This window comes from Chrysochloris asiatica, unplaced genomic scaffold (assembly GCF_000296735.1).
Source record: "Chrysochloris asiatica unplaced genomic scaffold, ChrAsi1.0 scaffold00187, whole genome shotgun sequence".
NCBI classification, from domain to species: Eukaryota; Metazoa; Chordata; class Mammalia; order Afrosoricida; family Chrysochloridae; genus Chrysochloris; species Chrysochloris asiatica.
Window position 1 is genome coordinate 2,925,272 of NW_006408705.1, and position 17,562 is coordinate 2,942,833.

The 17,562-nt window shown below is 39.0% G+C and overlaps 1 protein-coding gene and 1 pseudogene across 1 annotated transcript in view; both read right to left on the reverse strand.

The window, feature by feature from the left end:
* Window positions 1-4,788: 4,788 nt before the first annotated feature.
* LOC102813747 lies at window positions 4,789-5,958 on the reverse strand (annotated as a pseudogene).
* Window positions 5,959-8,713: 2,755 nt separating this feature from the next.
* Window positions 8,714-17,562, reverse strand: part of MGST2 (microsomal glutathione S-transferase 2) — a 51,361-nt gene continuing 42,512 nt past the window's right edge. Inside the window, exons 4-5 of the mRNA XM_006872234.1 lie at window positions 9,654-9,735; window positions 8,714-8,846 (exon numbers count right to left, since the gene is read on the reverse strand). Of these exons, the coding sequence (XP_006872296.1) occupies window positions 8,714-8,846; window positions 9,654-9,735 (215 nt within the window). The remainder of the gene's footprint in view (window positions 8,847-9,653; window positions 9,736-17,562) is intronic.

Genomic DNA, 17,562 nt, shown 5'->3' on the forward strand with positions numbered 1-17,562 from the left:
GTCAGTAAGCATCAATTATTTTCAGCCTTTTTAATACAACCACACAACCAACACTTTCTAAATTTGCCACAGCACCCCAAGTGATGTGGCAAAGGGAAGAGAGGAAAATCAACTTTGAAAAATCGAAAAAACAAACTCCTTGTTAAGTTGATTCCAACTCACTAAGACCCCGTGAATACAGAGTAGAACTGAGCTCCATCGGTTTTTCTTGGATGTAATCTTTTGTGAGTTGTGGTCCAGCTCATTAACCCACATCGCCACACAAATCATTGATGCCACCCTGGGGCCTTTCAGCTCTGAAAAGAACATGCTTAAGGCCATTTATAGATTGAGTGCAATAGTAATTTAATTTCTCACTGGTTCCTTCATTCACAGGACTTGAAATATTGATAGTAAAGTTTTTATGCAGAAAGAAACGTGTGGGAGGGGGCATTGGAAATCAAGGAATATATTAGAAAAATTTTCATAAAAGTGCCTGGCCCCACTCTAGTGGACCCTGTCAATAAGCCTGTCTCCCCCTCCTGTGAACTTTACTTGTGACAGCCCACACTGCAACTCTCTTTGACCATGTATTCCTGCACCACACACAGAGAATTGAAAGAACTTAGATATCTATATCCCTCCAGACTGAACCTGCTAATGATCCACTGGTGAGGACTGTGAGAGCCCAGGTAACTTGCCTGAACAAACTCTGAAATGAAGTTTTTACTTTAGACCCCTGAGCCCCCTGCAGGATTAGGCAGACTGGACTTGGTTTGAAGTTGCCCTCTAGTTTGCCCGAAGCCCCTTCTCTGCCCTGTTTACCCTACTCCCTTTCTGTTATCTCCTCTTGGGACCCCTTCTTTGATATGTTTCAAAACTGTCTGGGTTAAACAGAAAAATAGGCCACAAGAACAAAATACAGTCCTCAGCAGAAAATAGATCCAAAACAAAGGTAAGTTTTAACATATACAAACCAATGAGAAGGAATGAATTGGACTATGGAAGAAGAAAGAGGTCAGCCCATCTCATGGACTGTGGTTCCAGATTGGCTGGCAAATGGAATGAAGGAGAAATAAGGTTGCTCCAGACTCGGGCATCGTAGTCTCTACAAGAAAAATGAACTGATTCAGAGGGTGGCGCTGCAGGATAAGCAAGGTTAGTTTGAACCACAAGGTTGGCAGTTCAAACCCACCAGCTCTTCAGAAACTCTACACAAGTGTCGCAGTGAGTCAGAACCAACTCGACAACAACAACATACATGTAAAAACCTGAGAGCTCTGAGACGTATTGGGTATTCCTAGTTCCAATTTAAAAATTTTTAATTTTTAAACCACATTAAAAAACTTTTTTATATGATGAATAGATTACGTTTCTCATTTTAAACTGTTTCACGTAATCTTATTGTTCTTATAAACTCGGCGAAATTAGTGTGTGGTATGCGATGGGGAGGGGGAGAATAAACACCTATCTAGGATGTTATCATTGGAGTGTCACAGGGCATCCACACTGGGGCAAAACAGGCATTTTATTGTTGACAGATTAAAATAGATTTCCATTGAGTCCATTCAGACTCATGGTTACCCCATGTGTGTGAGAGTAGAACTGTGCTCCACACAGTTTTCAATGGCTCAATTTTCGGAAGTAGATTGTCAGTTATTTGTTCTGAGGCACCTCCAAAGGGTGACTCAAACCCCCAACCTTTTGGTTAGCAGCCCAGCATATTACCCATTTGCATCACCAGGGACTCCAGCTGACAAATGAACAATGAACATTCAAAAGCATTAGATGAGCTGTTTCTGCCATCGAACCATTCTTTTCAAGAAAGGGGAAGACTGGAGAAAATAGGTGCAATACAAACGACCAGGTAATTTTCCTTTTAATGGATTATTTAAACTAACCACCCAATTAATTTTCTTCAGTTTCAGTCTGAACTTGCATATGAGCAAAGGATGTTCTGTACCACAGTCTGCCCTGGTCATGTTTTGGCTGATGATATGGAACATTTCCACTGTCTCTTCCCACAGATGCACTCAATTTAATTTCGGTATATTTCATCTGGTGAGGTCCATGTGTACAATCATCGTTTATGTTCTTTAGAAAAGGTATTTGCAATGAATAAGTCATTGGTCTTGCAAAATTCTATCATTCGATCTCCAGCATCGTTTCTGGCACCAAGGCCATATTTTCCAACTGCTGATCCTTCCTCTTTATTTCCAACATTCACTTTTCCAATCACCAGTAATTATTAATACATTTTGATTACATGTTTGGTCAATTTCAGAATGAGGAAGGTGATGGAATTCTTCAATTTTATCATCACTGGTTTTAGTGGTTGGTGCATAGATTTGAATAGCATTAACTGGTCTTCCTTGTGGGTATATGGATATTATCCTATCACACACACAGCATTGTACTTCAAGATCTATCTTAAAATATTATTTTTGATGCTGAATGGGACATCATTCTTCTTCAATTTGTCATTCTCATCATAATAAACCATGTGTTTGTCAGACGCAAAATGGCCAATGAGTCCTTTTCAGCTCACTAATGTGTAGTGTGGCATTGTAGAATAAGCACCAGACTGCTAACCACAAAGCTGGCAGTTCAAACCCACCAGCCGCTCCTCCAAAACTCTATACAAGGTCTCTATGAGTTGAAACTGACTCCGAATTTAACAACAAAAATAAAGGATATCAATCTTTTGCTTTTTTTTTTTTTTTTTAAGTTTTTATTGTGAATTGAGTGATAGTTTACATGGGAAAACAAGAGCTTTACATTCACCTTATTGTATTTTGTTTCATTGTTCATTTCCTTTTTGAACATTCAATTTTCCTAGATTCATCTTCATACATTCCATGTTCTGATTATTAATAGATGCTTACAGGTGTTTCGTTAATGCACCAGACTGCAAAGCCATTTGAACTGCAAGGTTGGCGGTTCAAGCTCACCAGCTGCTCCTAGGAAACCCTACACAGGGTCGTTATGGGTCGGAACAGACTCAACGGCACTTAACAACAACAACAGGTGTTTCTCCTCATTTTGAGTTGGTCCCCATCAGCAAATGAATGTCCTGAAAGCTTCTGGACTGAAGACCAGAAGAGTTGTGGAATGACATCTAAAACATCATAGAGGAAGAAAGCTAAAGATCATTAAGAAGATAAGAAAGAAGGAAAATGACCAAAATTAATGTCAGAAGAGACTCTAAAACTTGTTCTCCGATGGAGAGATGCTAAAGCAAGTGGAAGAAATGGGGAAGTAAAAGAGCTGAACAGAAAATTTCAAAGGGCAGCTCAAGAAGACAAAGTCAAGTGTTATAACAAAATACGCAAAGTCCTGGAGTTAGAAAATCAAAAAGGGAAGAACATGCTCAGCATTTCTCAAGCTGAAAGAACTTAGGGGGAAAAAAATCAAGCCTCGACTTTCAATACTGAAAAATTTTGTGGGCAAAATGGAGTCCTGGTGTAGCACCATAGGATAAGCATTCAACCTCAAGGTCAATGGTTCAAACTTACCAGCCACTCCTCAGAAACCCTATACAGGACTGCTATGAGTCAGAACCAACTCAACAGCACTTAACAACAACAACATGGGCAAAATAATGATGCAGAAAGAAGATGAATACACAAGATCACTGTACCAAAAAGAAATGATAGATATCCAGCCATTTCAAGAAGTGCCATATAATCAAGAGACAATGGTATTTAAGGAAGAAGTCCAAGGTGCATTGAAGGCATTGGCAAAGAACAAGCCTCTGGGAATTGATGGAATGCAAACTGAAATCTTTCAACAAACTGATGTGGTACTGGAGGCACTCATTCATCTATGCCAAGAAATTTGGAAGACAGCTACCTGGCCAACTGATTGGCAAAAGATGCATATTTGTGCCCATTCCAAAGAGAGGTTACCCAACGGCATACGGAAATTATGGGACAATGTCATTGATATCACATGCAAGTGTAATTTTTCTACAGATAAATTTAAAACAGCTGCAATAGTATATAGGGAATTGCCAGAGGTTACAATCAAATGGAGAATGAGGGATATTATTGCTGACGTTAAATGGATATTGGCTGAAAGTAGAGAATACCAGAAAGATGTTTGTGCTTTATTTACTATATAAAGACTTTTGTCTGTGTGAATCATGATAAGCTACAGATAACATTGCAAATAATGAGTATTCCAGAATACCTGTGCTTATGAGGAACCTGTACATGGACCAAGAGGCAATTGTTTAAACCTAAATGGTTTAAAATCAGGAAAAGTGTATGCCAGGGTTGGATTCTTCCACCATACTTTTTCTGTCTGCATGCTGAGTTAATAACTCTAAAAATATGAAGAATATGGCATCAGGATTGTAGGAAATCTCATTAAGAATCTGTGAATTGCAGATGATATAATTTTGCTTGCTAAACGTGAAGATGATTTAAAATTCTTACAAATGAAGATCAAAGACCACAGCCGTTCAATGTAAAGAAAACAAAAATCCTTGCAACTGGATCAATAAATAACATCATGATAAATGGAGAAAAGATTGAAGTTGTTAAAGACTTCATTTTGCTTGGCCCCACTATCAAAACTCATGGAAGTAGCAGGCAAAAAGTGAAATGATGTATTGCATTAGGCAAATCTGCTGCACAAGACCTCTTTAAAGTGTTGAAGAATAAAGATGTTAGTTTGAGGCCTAAGGTATGCCTTACCCAATTCATGATATGTATGTTTTTTGTTGTTGTTGTTGTTGTTTTTTAATATTTGACATTTTTATTTTAGGTTGCAAAAACAAACTAACAACAACAACAACAAAAAAATTCAAATACACTTGTCAAATGATGAAAATTCATCCTTTCCAGGGAAGCAGAAGGTAGACCATCCTGCTTCATTGTTGTCTAGATCATTTTCCTCATCTCCTTCTTCCCCTTCTTCATCGTAATCATCATCATAATCTTCAATAGCTTCTCCAGTAAAGTATAACACTAATTATTATATGCTCACACAAAAAGTGACCTATTTCAAAGTCTGCAGCAAGAATAGCTTCAGCAGCAGCATCCAAATCTCCACTCTCAGGAACTTCAGGAGGGGCATACAAATTAAAGAAAGAGTCATTGGAAACAGTTTCGTACAGTCCGAACTGTTCCACACCCCTTGTGTTTTTGCTTCTTCTTAATGGTTTTCAATGTACCATTCTTTCCGTTTTTCCAATCTATCTGGCACCCTGTACAACCCAGAATTTCTGGTGCATCAAAAGAAAAGGGATCAGAATTATCTGGTTCAGACCTCATCCTATATGTCTTTGTCAACACTTCATTTGTGAAATACTCATTGGGTTCAAAGTGAAACTCCTTAACACAACATTCATAGGCTGGCCAGCATCTGAGAACTTCACTTTAATATCTTTCAAGTGCTTCAGAATAGGTTCATCATGTTCCTGAACCATATCGCTGAGCAAGCCAACATTCTTAAAAACAGTCAACCAAAATTCAGGAATTCCTTTGGGATCTTCTTTTTCTTCATCTTTCTTCTCATCTTCAACCTTGGCCTTTTCTTTCAACTCCTCTGAAATCTCATCCTCCTCAACTGCTTTCCACTCACATTCTTCTTCTGAGGGCTCATAAATTGCACTGATGATCTGAAATCACTTGTCAAATAGAGGCTGATAGAGAACAGCATATTTTCTTTCAAGATCATGAACTTCTTCATAGAATTTGGCTTCTATCTGTGCACATTTAACTTGAAGATTTTTAAGTGCATTCACTTGTCTTTTAACACCTGAGGCAAGCTTTCAATGTATCCTGTTGGTGTTTCTACCAGATCATCAAGTCTTTCTTGAAGAGTTGCAAGAATCTGAGGATTTTGCACCATCTGAACAGTCAGCTGATGCGTTTTGATTTTTTTTTCTTCACCAATTTCTTCTTCTATTTCTTCAACATCATTCAAATCTTGATCAAGTTCAGACTGTTCTTTGTTGTCAATGTCTGCCATGTTGTTTAGTAAGAACTCCAAATTATCATCGGCTAGAACACGGAGCAATGCAATGGAGCTGCACAGGCAGTCAAGTCATGATATTTTCAATAGCCTCATATCCATGTGAAAGTTGGACAATGAATAAGGAAGATCATAGAAGAATTGATGCATTTGAGTTATGGTGGGAGAAAACAATTAAAAGTACCATGGACTGTCAAAAGAACAAACAAATGTGTGTTGGAAGAAGTACAGTTAGAATGCTCCTTAGAAGCCAGGATGGTCAGACTTTGCTTCTGATACTATGAAAAAATTATTAGGAAGGACCAGTCCCTGGAGAAGGACATCATGCTTGGTAATGTGGAGGGTTGGCAAAAAAGAGGAAGATTCCCAAAGAGATGCTTGGCAGCAGCAGTGAACTCACACATAGCAATGACTGGGAGCATGGTGCATTCTGTTGTGCATAGGGTCAATATGAGTCAGAACCAAGTTGATGACACTTAACAACAACAACCTCCAAAACCAAAAACCAAACCCACTGCCATCAGTTCAATCCTGACTCATAGTGACTATAGGATAGAACAGAACTCCCCCGAGGGTTTCCTAGACCAGAAATCTTTATAGAAACCATCTCATCTTTCTTCTGAGAAGCTGCTGGTGGATTTGAACCGCTGACCTTGCAGTTAGCAGCCCAATGTTTAACTCACTATTCCACCAGGGCTGCTTCTAACCCTCAACTCCCCTACAAGAGCTGCAGGTTTTTATGAGCCAGAATTGATTCCATGGCACTTAACAACAACAACAGCAATCTTTATTGAAGTCCTGGCATGGTGCTGCAGGATAATGAACTGGGTCCCAAGGTAGGTTTGAACTACAACCTGTCTATGGTTTCCTAGAAGCAGCTGGTGATAAGTCAAACCCACCAGCTGCTCCTCAAAAACCCTAGACAGCATCACTATTAGAACCAACTCAACGGCATTTAACAATAACAACAACAACAATCTTTACTGGAGCAGATTAACAAGTCTTTCTCCCAAGGTGCCCCTGGGTGGGTTGTTGTTGGTAATTGCCAACAAGGCTTCACCTATTTGAATTGCTGTTGTTGTTGTTAGGTGCCATCAAGTTGGTACTGACCCATAGCGACCTTATACACAACAGAACAAAACACTGCCCAGTCCTGGGCCAACCTCACTGTTGTTGCCACGCTTGAGTCCATTGATGCTGCCACTTTCCCAATCCATCTTGCTGGGGGTCTTCCTCTTTTTCTCTGACCCTCCACCCTACCAAACATGATATCCTTCTCCAGCAACTGATCCATCCTGTCAATATGTCCAAAGTATGAGAGATGAAGTTTGGCCATCCTGGCCTCCAAGGAGCACTCTGGCTGCACTTCTTCCTATTTATATAACAAGCCCTTAATCTTTTCATTTTGCTTTGTCATTTTTACTCTTCAGTTTTCTCTTAGATGAGTACAGGAATCTGACCTAGTGTCCAGATAGCCCCAGGCCACAGCCAATAGGTTCTCAATAGTACTTTGGGGTATTTATCACTGGTCTTGATGTGACATTGCAGAATAAGCACTGAACTGCTAACTGCAAGGTCAGTGATTCAAACCACTCCTTGGAAACCCAGTACAGGGTCGCTATGAGTTGAAACCAACTTGACAGAACTGAGCAACAACATTTGTAACACAAGAGATTGTTACATCATCTCCACTACTATTCTTCCTTCAAACACTGGTGTCTTTCTTTTTCAGTTTTCATTGTCTTTATAATGTCATTTGTACCTACAAAAAAAGAGAAATGTCAATAGTTTCTCACATTCAAAGTCACTCAGTTTTCATTGGGAAAAATGGATGCAGGGTTCTTTTCCAGATGTTAATGTGGATTACATGGTGGCACTTTGAGTTAGGCATTGGACTGATAACTGCATGATTGGCAGTTCAAACCCACTAGCCATTCTGTGGGAGAAAGATGAGGCTGTCTACTCCCATAAATATTTACTGTCTCAGACAGCCTATATAGGGTTGCTCTCAGTCAGAATCAACCTTGATGGCTATGGGTAAGGTCCTTGAATATTGGGGAGTGGAACTAGTCCCATTTTTTAGATGAATAAAGGAAAGAAGGGTTGTCTCTACTATGGCAGAGGATGATTGCTTGCCATGGCCAGAACAGTCTCCCAAGCCCCAAGATACACAATGGGCAGTGGATTCTATAGCCTAACCCTGTTTCCCTTCCCTAAGGGTAAAATTGTTCATTTAGCCCTGGTCTCTGGATCCAGATGGTTCCTTGAAAATGCGATGTTTTTTGTTTGTTTGTTTTTTCTTCATAAAGTACATTTTTAGAGTTGATTTGCTTTGTTCTATTTGTAGATGTGTCTCTTTTTCTTGCTACCCTTAGTCTTAGCCTGATAAAGTAATGAAGAAGGCTTATCAGCATGTGTCTTCAAGAGAGACAGTTCTGAAAGGCAAGCTCTGGTAGGGTTCACAGGAAGAGTGGTCTGTCAAGCTGCTTTGTCCAGAAACAAGTGGTCACTACCTCAAAAAGCACCTCTAAAACTGGACTCAGCATACACAGCTGGTGAGATGGACATAACTCCCCCAAATACAAGTCCGTTCTTAAACAATTAAACTAGAAGAATGTTCTCTAAAGTTGGTGTCTTTACAAAGTCATTTCAAGACAAACAAAATAGAAATTTTATTTTTTTAATTTAGCTGACTGATATCATTAAGTATTAGAGAATCTATAAGCATTAAGATGCAGGGAGGTAAAAATGGTTAGAGGTGCCGCCTCAGTTTCTTAGCAATATTAAGGTCCAAGTATTCATCCAGAAAGCTGTTTGCGATGCCCAAGGTGCCTAGGACAGTCAGCACAGCCAGAGTCCCCAAACTCAACTGGAAACCAGTCATCCTGCAGACATCAGGGAGAGAAGGATGAAGATGGTGAGTTATTGTTGGCACTGCCCTGAACATGTTTTTGTTATTTAAAAAAAAAAAAAAAACTGCATATTTTTGCCATTTGAAAAGTTTGACTCAACACTTCAATGAAATGGGCTGTCTAATCAGAAAAGCTAATTGGCTTCTTTGAACATTCAAAGAAATCTCAACACTGGGCAGGATTACTTCCTTGGCAAATGTTTGGAAACAGTGTGAAATTTTGCAAGGATTTAAGTGCAGTTGTCAAGGAATGCACATTCCATGTATAATTTCATATTTACATTTTCCCATGGCATTTCCAATTGTGTCTGGCTTCAGACAACATGGATTTCAATTCCATCCATAACCACTGGTGTTATTGTTGTTGTTGTTAAGTGCCATAGAGTCAGTTCTGACTCATAGTGACCTTTATATAGGGTTTCCAAGGAGTGGCTGATGGGTTTGAACACCCAATCTAGTGGTTTAAACCAACCTTGCTTGTGATCCAGTGCTTATCTTACCATACCAGGACTCCTGGTAGCATGAAGATCTCTCACTACTCCAGACTCCAGGGTCCTGGTATGGAACTGTAGAATAAGCACTGAACTGCAAGGTCAATTTTAATCATACGTGGTTAAAACTCACCAGCTGTTCCTCAGAAATGCTATACTGGGTCTCTGTATGAGTCAGAACTGACTCAACAGCACTTAACAGCAACAAATCCAGACTCTAAATGGGAAACAAATACAGACTCCATCCTACTACTTTTTACCTAATTGCACTATTTTGGGGATCTTCTTACCTTTTTTTAGCAGCTTCTGAATATCCAAAAAAGTACAGGTGACGAGCATACAGGTACACCAGACCCAGAAAAGTAGCAAAAACTGTAGAAGTAATAAAAGAGGAAGATTCAGAATGTGATGGTAGTCGCTCAGAATGGGGTATGAAGACTGAGAAAATACTCACAAAACACTATCTGACAAAGGACTTAAATCCAGAATATGCAGAGAACACTTGCCACTCGATAGTAAAAGAAAACAACTCAATTTTTTTTAATGGACATAAGATTTGAATAGACAAATTATACAGGAAGATAAGCACATGAACATTTCAACATCATTAGTCATCAGCAGACTGCAACTTAAAAAACTTGACACTACTACACACGCACCAGGTTGGCTAAAATTAAAAATGACTGACGGCACAAAATGTTGGTGAAGATACAGAATGTAAGTCCCAAGAAGTTATTGGAACTTCTCTTTTTTTATATAGCCATAAGTGATGCTACAAAGACAATGAAAACAGAAAAGAAAAGCAGTTAAGCACCAGTTTTTCTAGAGTAGTTGTCGTTGCCGAGTGCCTTCAAGTTGGTTCCAACTCATAGCAACCCTGTGTAGAGTTTTTGAGGAGTAGATGGTGAGTGTGAACCTCTAACCTGTGGTTAGCAGTCCAGTGCTTATCCTCCAGCACTACATCGGTACTCCTCTAGACTGGTAGTGGAGAAAGTATAACAATTTCTTGCATTCCAGACAGCAGTACTAAATACCCCAAAGTACTATTAAGAGCCTATTGGCTTGGGCTGGAGGTTGTTCAAACCCACCAGCCACTCCTCAGAAAACCTATCTACGGTCAGTATGACTGGAACTGATTCAAAGAAACTTAACAACAACAATACATTATTGATAGGAATGCAATATGGTACTAACTCTTTGAGAAAAAGTCTGGTAGTTCCTAGTAAAACGAAACATATGCTTATGTTTGACCAAACAATTCCTACAACTTTACCCAAGAGAAATGAAAACATATGTCCCAAAAAGACTTGTATAATACTGCTCACTTATAACTGCTTTATTCATAATACTCAAAAACTGGAAATAGCCCAGAGATCTGTCAATGGAAGAGTGGATAACTAAACGGGAATATAGTCATACAACAGAATGCTAATCAGCAATGAAAAAGAAATCACAGATATGTGCAACAACATGGTGAACCTAAGTAACATTCTGCTGAATAAATAAAACACAATACAAGAGCTTTGTAGTCTCCACAGCAGAAGTGAGATGACGAAGGGAACATCATGTTTGGAAAGCGGCACAATAAGACTCAAACCTTGTGCTGCCATTGTGGCTATAAGGCCTACCATCTTCAGAAATCAACCTGTTACCAATGCTGCTACCCTGCCAAGCACAAGAGAAAGTATAAGTGGAGCACCAAGGTGAAAAGATGAAATACCACTGGTACTGGTCGAATGATACACCTAAAAATTGTATACCGCAATTTCAGGCATGGATTCCATGAAGGAACAACACCTAAACCAAAGATAGCAGCTTGTTGCGGCATCCAGTTCATATTAAAGTTTTCAACGTCTAGTCATGCAATGAATGTTCTCAGAATAAAAACAAATAAATAAAAATTTAAAACACTGTACAAGTATACATATACACTGTATGTCCCCAAAAGACTTGTATAAGACTGCTCATGAAGCTCTAGAATGGGAAAAACTAAAGAAACATGAATAAATCAGAACAACAGTTGACTTTGGTCTTGAAGGGGAAGCCTGGGAGGATTACAAGGAAATATTCTGAGTGGTGATAATATTCTGTATGTTGGTAAGGTTTTGGTCACATATGTATATACATTTGTCAGAAATCGTCAAATGGTACACTAAAGATTTGTAGATTTTACTATATGGAAACTTTTTTAAAAGTAAAATGTTGTTTGATGGGCTATCATCATGTTCAATAAAAAGATAGAGTAACTGCAACAAATGAGCTGCAGGTAGACCTAGACTTCCCACTGGAATGAGGGAAAGCTTGGGAATTGCCTGAGAGAATTCAGGAGAGTGATAATGAGGTGCATGTAAATGCACCAGAGATGGGTTGTGAAAAATAAGGAGGAAGTCAGGAAGGCACTACAAGAACAATCATATAAGACAAATACAGCATTTGAAACAATTCAAAACTTCAAAAAGAAGTCTAAATGATTAATAATAAAATATCAGAAATGGAAAATACACTTGCAAAGCAAAGGAGTAGAATCGAAGAGATGGAAGCCAGAAGTAGTGAGCTGAAAGACAAATCTCTCAATACTGCTAAGATAGAAGAGCAAGCAGAAAAAATGAATTTAAAAATCTGAAGAAAGTCTAAGATTCAGATTGGACAACATGAAGAGAAATAACTTAAGAATTATTGACATTCCAGAATAGAAAGAATCACACAAGTCCACAGTAGAGATAGTTGAAGAGCTCCTGAAAGAAAATATCCCTAACATCCTGAAAAACAAAAAGATAGGCATTTCAAGAAGCTCAACAAACCCCAGGAAGGATAGATCCCAAAAGAAAATCACCACAACATATAATAATCAAGCTCTCCAAAATCAAAGACAAGGAGAGAATCCTGAAAGCAGATAGGAAAAAGAGAAGTGTTGCATACAAAGGCAAGCAAATCAGACTAAGCTCTGACCTCTCAGCAGAAACCATGCAGACAAGAAAGCAGTGGTGAAACATATATAAAACCCAGAAAGAAAAATACTGCCAACCAAGAATCATCTACCAAGCAAAGCTGTCAATCAAATACATGGTGTAATAAAAAAAAATTCCTGGATAAACAGAAGCTAAGGACTTTGTCAAAGCCAACCCCATGCTCCAAAACATCCTAAAGGGAGTTCTTTGGAATGAAAATCAACAAGAACAGACAACAACCAGAGATTGACATACGCAGCAGCACCACTGGGAACTCAGTCGACAATGGAAGAGTCAAGAACAGACAAAACTATAAAAATGAATTTGTGGGAGGTCAGTCTATGATCAAAACAATAGAAACTCAGTCAACAATGGAAGAGTCGAGAACAAACAAAACTATAAAAATGAATTTGTGGGAGGCCAGTCTATGATCAAAACACATAGGAACAGAGATCTATGTGGTGAGGAGGTCAGGTAGATTAGAGGATAAAATAGACTGTTTCAAATGGAGGGAAAAGTTAATGGAATATGTTGTTGTTGTCAGGTGCCATTGAATTGCTACTGACTCATAGCAACCCTATGCACAGCAGAACAAAACACTGCCCGATCCTGGGGCAATCTCACTATTATTGCCATGCTTGAGTCCATCGATGCTACCACTTGGCCAATCCATCTTGTTGGGGTCTTCCTCTTTTTCTCTGACACTCCACCTTTCCAAACATGACATCCTTCTCCAGCAACTGGTCCCACCTGACAGTATGTCTGAAGTATGAGAGACAAAGTTTGGCCACCAAGGAGCACTCTGGCTGCACTTCCTCCAACACAGATCTGTTGGTTCTTTTGGCAGCCCATGGCACTTTCGGTATTCTCCTCCAACACCTTAACTCAAAAGCATGAATTCTTCTACGGTCATCCTTATTCACGTTCCAGCTTTCACATGCATATGAGGTTATTGAAAATACCATGGCTTGGGTCAGGTGCACCTTAGTCCTCAAGTTGACATCTTTTCTCTTCAATACTTTAAAAAGGTCTTGTGCAGCAGATTTGCCTAATGCAATATGTCGTTTGATTTCTTGACTGCTGCTTCTGTGAGTGTTGATAGTTGATCCAAGAAGAATAAAGTTAGTCAGTCACAAAAGGACAAATACTGCATAAAACCATTATTGTAAAAGCTTAAGAAAAGATACCTGTGCTAAAAGGAGGGGGCAAATTCTTTGTTGGTTACTGGTGGTGGTAGGGGTCAGGGGCTGGGAGGTGGAGGGAGAAGATGGTAGAGCAATGGATAGTGGGTAGACACATCATAGTCAGGTGTTGGGGAGGGCAAAGGGGAAGGGAGTGGAAGAACAAGGAAGATAGGAGAACCCTGAGTCAGCCTTGCATGGGCTGAATGGGACAGAGGCAAATAGTGATGTATGCACAACCTTGGAACAACAGGGCTCTGTGATACAGGAATTGAGGCATAGTCTGAAGAGGGAAAATAATGTAAAGATGCTTGACTGACTTGTAACTATTGGTTTCCCTTGCCTACTATTGTAAAATAGACACTTGAGTGGGTTAGAAAAGAATGTTGGAAGACATGATTACAGAAAGCTTGTAAGCCTGTCTTCTGCCTATAACTGTTTGGAATACCTAAAAGGAGTTCTAGAACTTGCCCAGTGAAATAGGATTCTTGCAGTGTATAGGACCTTAGGTGGAATTCTGAGTTTCATCCAGAATCTTCTGAGGTGGAACATTCCCACAAGAAAGGACAAGCAGACCAGCCTGAAACAGCTAGAGCAATGCAAGATGCATCTTCAAAGAAAGATCAGCAGGAAAAATCCAAAACAAAAACAGTAGTATGATTTGCTACTACAATAAGCACATTGTGTGCTAGGGAGCCATCAAGACAAGCAATCAAGTTACTGCAGGACAAACTCTCCTCCAAGAATGAAATTCAAAGGGAACACATGAACAGGCATGTAAGCTTGCTGGCAACCATGTTGGTCTACTGGTGAGTGGAAGAGGTGGAAAGACAGCAATGAAGAAATGGATTGAGTTCAACCACATTCCATAGACTACTGTCGACCTGGAGATGAGAGAAAGAAGAGGAAGTGTTGGTTGGTCCAAAGTGTGGTGAGACCTGAGGACTCCTGAGCCCATGGACAAGGACATAGCCATGGAGGGCTAGAGCTGAAAGTGAAGCGTCTGACTGATATGAAGTGAGGGGAGATGCACAAGAATGCCTAAACTTTCAGATAGTACCATTTGACCTAGGCTCGGTGGCTTGATAATCAGAACTCGACTAGAGGAAGATAAAAGTATATATTTTTGATCGAGAAAATGAGTGCAAATTGCTACAATTTGATGAACTTGACCTGTACTTATATACCAGCTGAGAGGGAAGGAGTCTTCACATCAAATATTAATCCTATCTCCTCTGTATAGAGGGTAGATAGGGACAGGCAACTTACACATCGGCTACCTAAAATGAGGCAATAAAGGCAAGAAGAGATTGGCTTACAAGTTTTCATGAGGGAGTTCAGTTTAAGAGTGTGCGTGAGAAATCACAGTCCCCACTGAATAGTTTCCATCTTGTCTAGAGGGGTATATTGAAATGAGATGGGGATAAGATTCTTATGATGCAATAGTGATTAATTGTTATCGTGACTAATTGCGACTGTCACAATTGTAAAGGTAGATGTTTTGTAACAAAAAATGAGAAAATAGTTAATCTTACAGTACAGAAACAGAGGACCCTAAGACCATCAAGAGAGAAGAGCACAAGTAGAGTGCAGGACCCTATCCAGAAAAGCAGTGACACCAGATGGAGGCAGAGATGAGGGCATGGAGCGAGGGAGCAACTGAGCACTCTGGACTCATGGAAGAGAGGGCCTGGGTGCTGGCGACCAGGAATCAGGCTTTCAGAATGTGCCCTTTGGTTGTTTAAATTATTATATATTCCTGAATGTTTCTGTGTACACCCCCCCCCAAAAAAAAACAAACAAACAGGGAATGAAAGTAAATATTATTGAATGATGATGCATGGAGGAGATTGTAATCATTGCAATGAAACAATGGTGTAAGGCCAATGTTCTCCCATGTAAACTATCACTCAATTCACCAAAAAACTTTAAAACAACAACAACAAAAAAAAACACTAATAACTGAAGACCAGAAGAATTGTGGAATGGCATGAAGAATATAATGCAAGATGAAAGCAAATTGTCATTTAGAAGACCAAAAAGACTGAAACTTTTTCTCCAGTATACAAATTTGTATACAAATTGACATTTGTATACTGAAGAAGAAGAAATGAGGTGGTGAAAGAACTGAACAGGAAATTCCAAAGGGAAGATCAAGAAGACAAAGTCAAGTATTATACTGAAATGTACAAAGACCTAGAGTTAGAAAACTAAAAGGGAAGAAAAACCTGAGCATTTCAAAAACTGAAAGAACTAAAAAATAATCAAGCCTCAGTTTGAAATATTAAGGATTCTGTGAGCAAAACATTGAATGATGCAGAAAGCATCAAAAGAAAATGGAAGAAATACACTGAGTCACTGTAACAACAACAACACAAAAGGTCCATTTTCAACCATTTCAAGAGGTAGTATATTATCAAGAACTAACGGTACTGAAGGAAGAAGCCCAAAGTGAAATGAAGGCATTGGCACAGAACAAGGCTCTAGGAGCGGATGGAATACAAGCCGAAATCTTTCAACAAACTGATGCAGCACCAGAGGAACTCACTCATCTATGTCAAGACATTAAGACTGCTATCTGGCAAATTAATTGGAAGAGATCTGTATTTATGACATTTAAAAAGAGATGTGACATAACAAAATTCAGAAATCAATAGATAACATCATTAATGTCCTTGCAAGTAAAATTTTGCTAAAGATAACTCAAAAGAGTTTGCAACCATATATTGACAGGGAACTGAAAGAGGTTCTAACTGAATTAAGATGAGAATATAAGTAAGTAAGTAAGTAAGTAAGTAAGTAAGTAAGTAAGTAAGTAAGTATGTAAGTACGTAAGTAAATAAATAAATAAATAAAAAGCATCAATATCCTTCCAACTTTGATGCTAGGTGCCTCCAAGTTGGTTCTGACTCACAGCAACCCTATGTACAACACAATGAAACACTATTGGGGCCTTCACCATCCTCAGAATTGTTGCTATGTTTCTGTCCGTTGTTGCAACTACTGTGTCGTCGATGCATCTCACTTAGGGACTGTGTCTTTCTCACTGACTTTCTATATGATGTCCTTCTCTAGGGACTGGTCCTTACTGATAACATGTCCAAAGTACATGATAGGAAGTCTTGCCCTCCTCACTTGTAAGGTGTATTCTGGCTGTACTTCTTCCAACATAGATCACAGATTTGTTCTTTCTTTTGGAAATCCATGAAATAGTCTATATTCTTCATTAACACTATAATTCAAATACATCAATTTTTCTCCAGTCTTCCTTTTTCATTGTACAGTTTTCACATGTGTATGAAGTGATTGAAAATGCCAGGGGTTAGATCAAGCACACCTTAGTCCTCAGCATGACGTCTTTACTTTCTAAAGATTTTGAAGAAGTCTTTTGCAGCAGCTCTTCCCACTGCAATGCATCATTTGATTTCTTGATTGCTGTTTCCAATGGCATTAATTGTGGGTACAAGTAATATGAAATTATTGATAATTTCAATGTTTCTTCATTTTCCATAATGTTGAATATTGGTTCAGTATGTACTTCAAGTCCTCTTCATTTTCAGCAAGAAAGGTTGTATCATCTGCATATTACTGGTTGTTTATCAGTCTTCTTCCAATCCTGATGCCTCACTCTTCTTCATATAGTCCAGGTTCTTGGATTATTTGTACAGCATATAGATTGGATCAATATGGTGAAAGGATACAACCCTGACTCACACCTTTCCTACTTTTAAACCTCATAGTGTCCCCTTGTTCTGCTCAAATGACAGACAGCCTCTTGGTCTCTGTCTAAATTTTTCATGAGCACAAGTAAGTGTTCTGGAATTTCCATTGTTATACACAGTGTTTTATTATCTATACAGTCAAATGTTTTTGCATAGTCAATAAAACACAGGTAAATTGCTTTTTGGTATTCTTTGCTTTCAGCCAAGACCTACCCAACATCAGAACTCTTCTGAATCCAGTTTGAATTTCTGGCAATTTCCTGTCAATATAAGCTGGGTTATATGAAGAAAAACATGGCATCAGTATTGGAGGAAGACTCATTAACAACCTGCGATATGCAGATGATA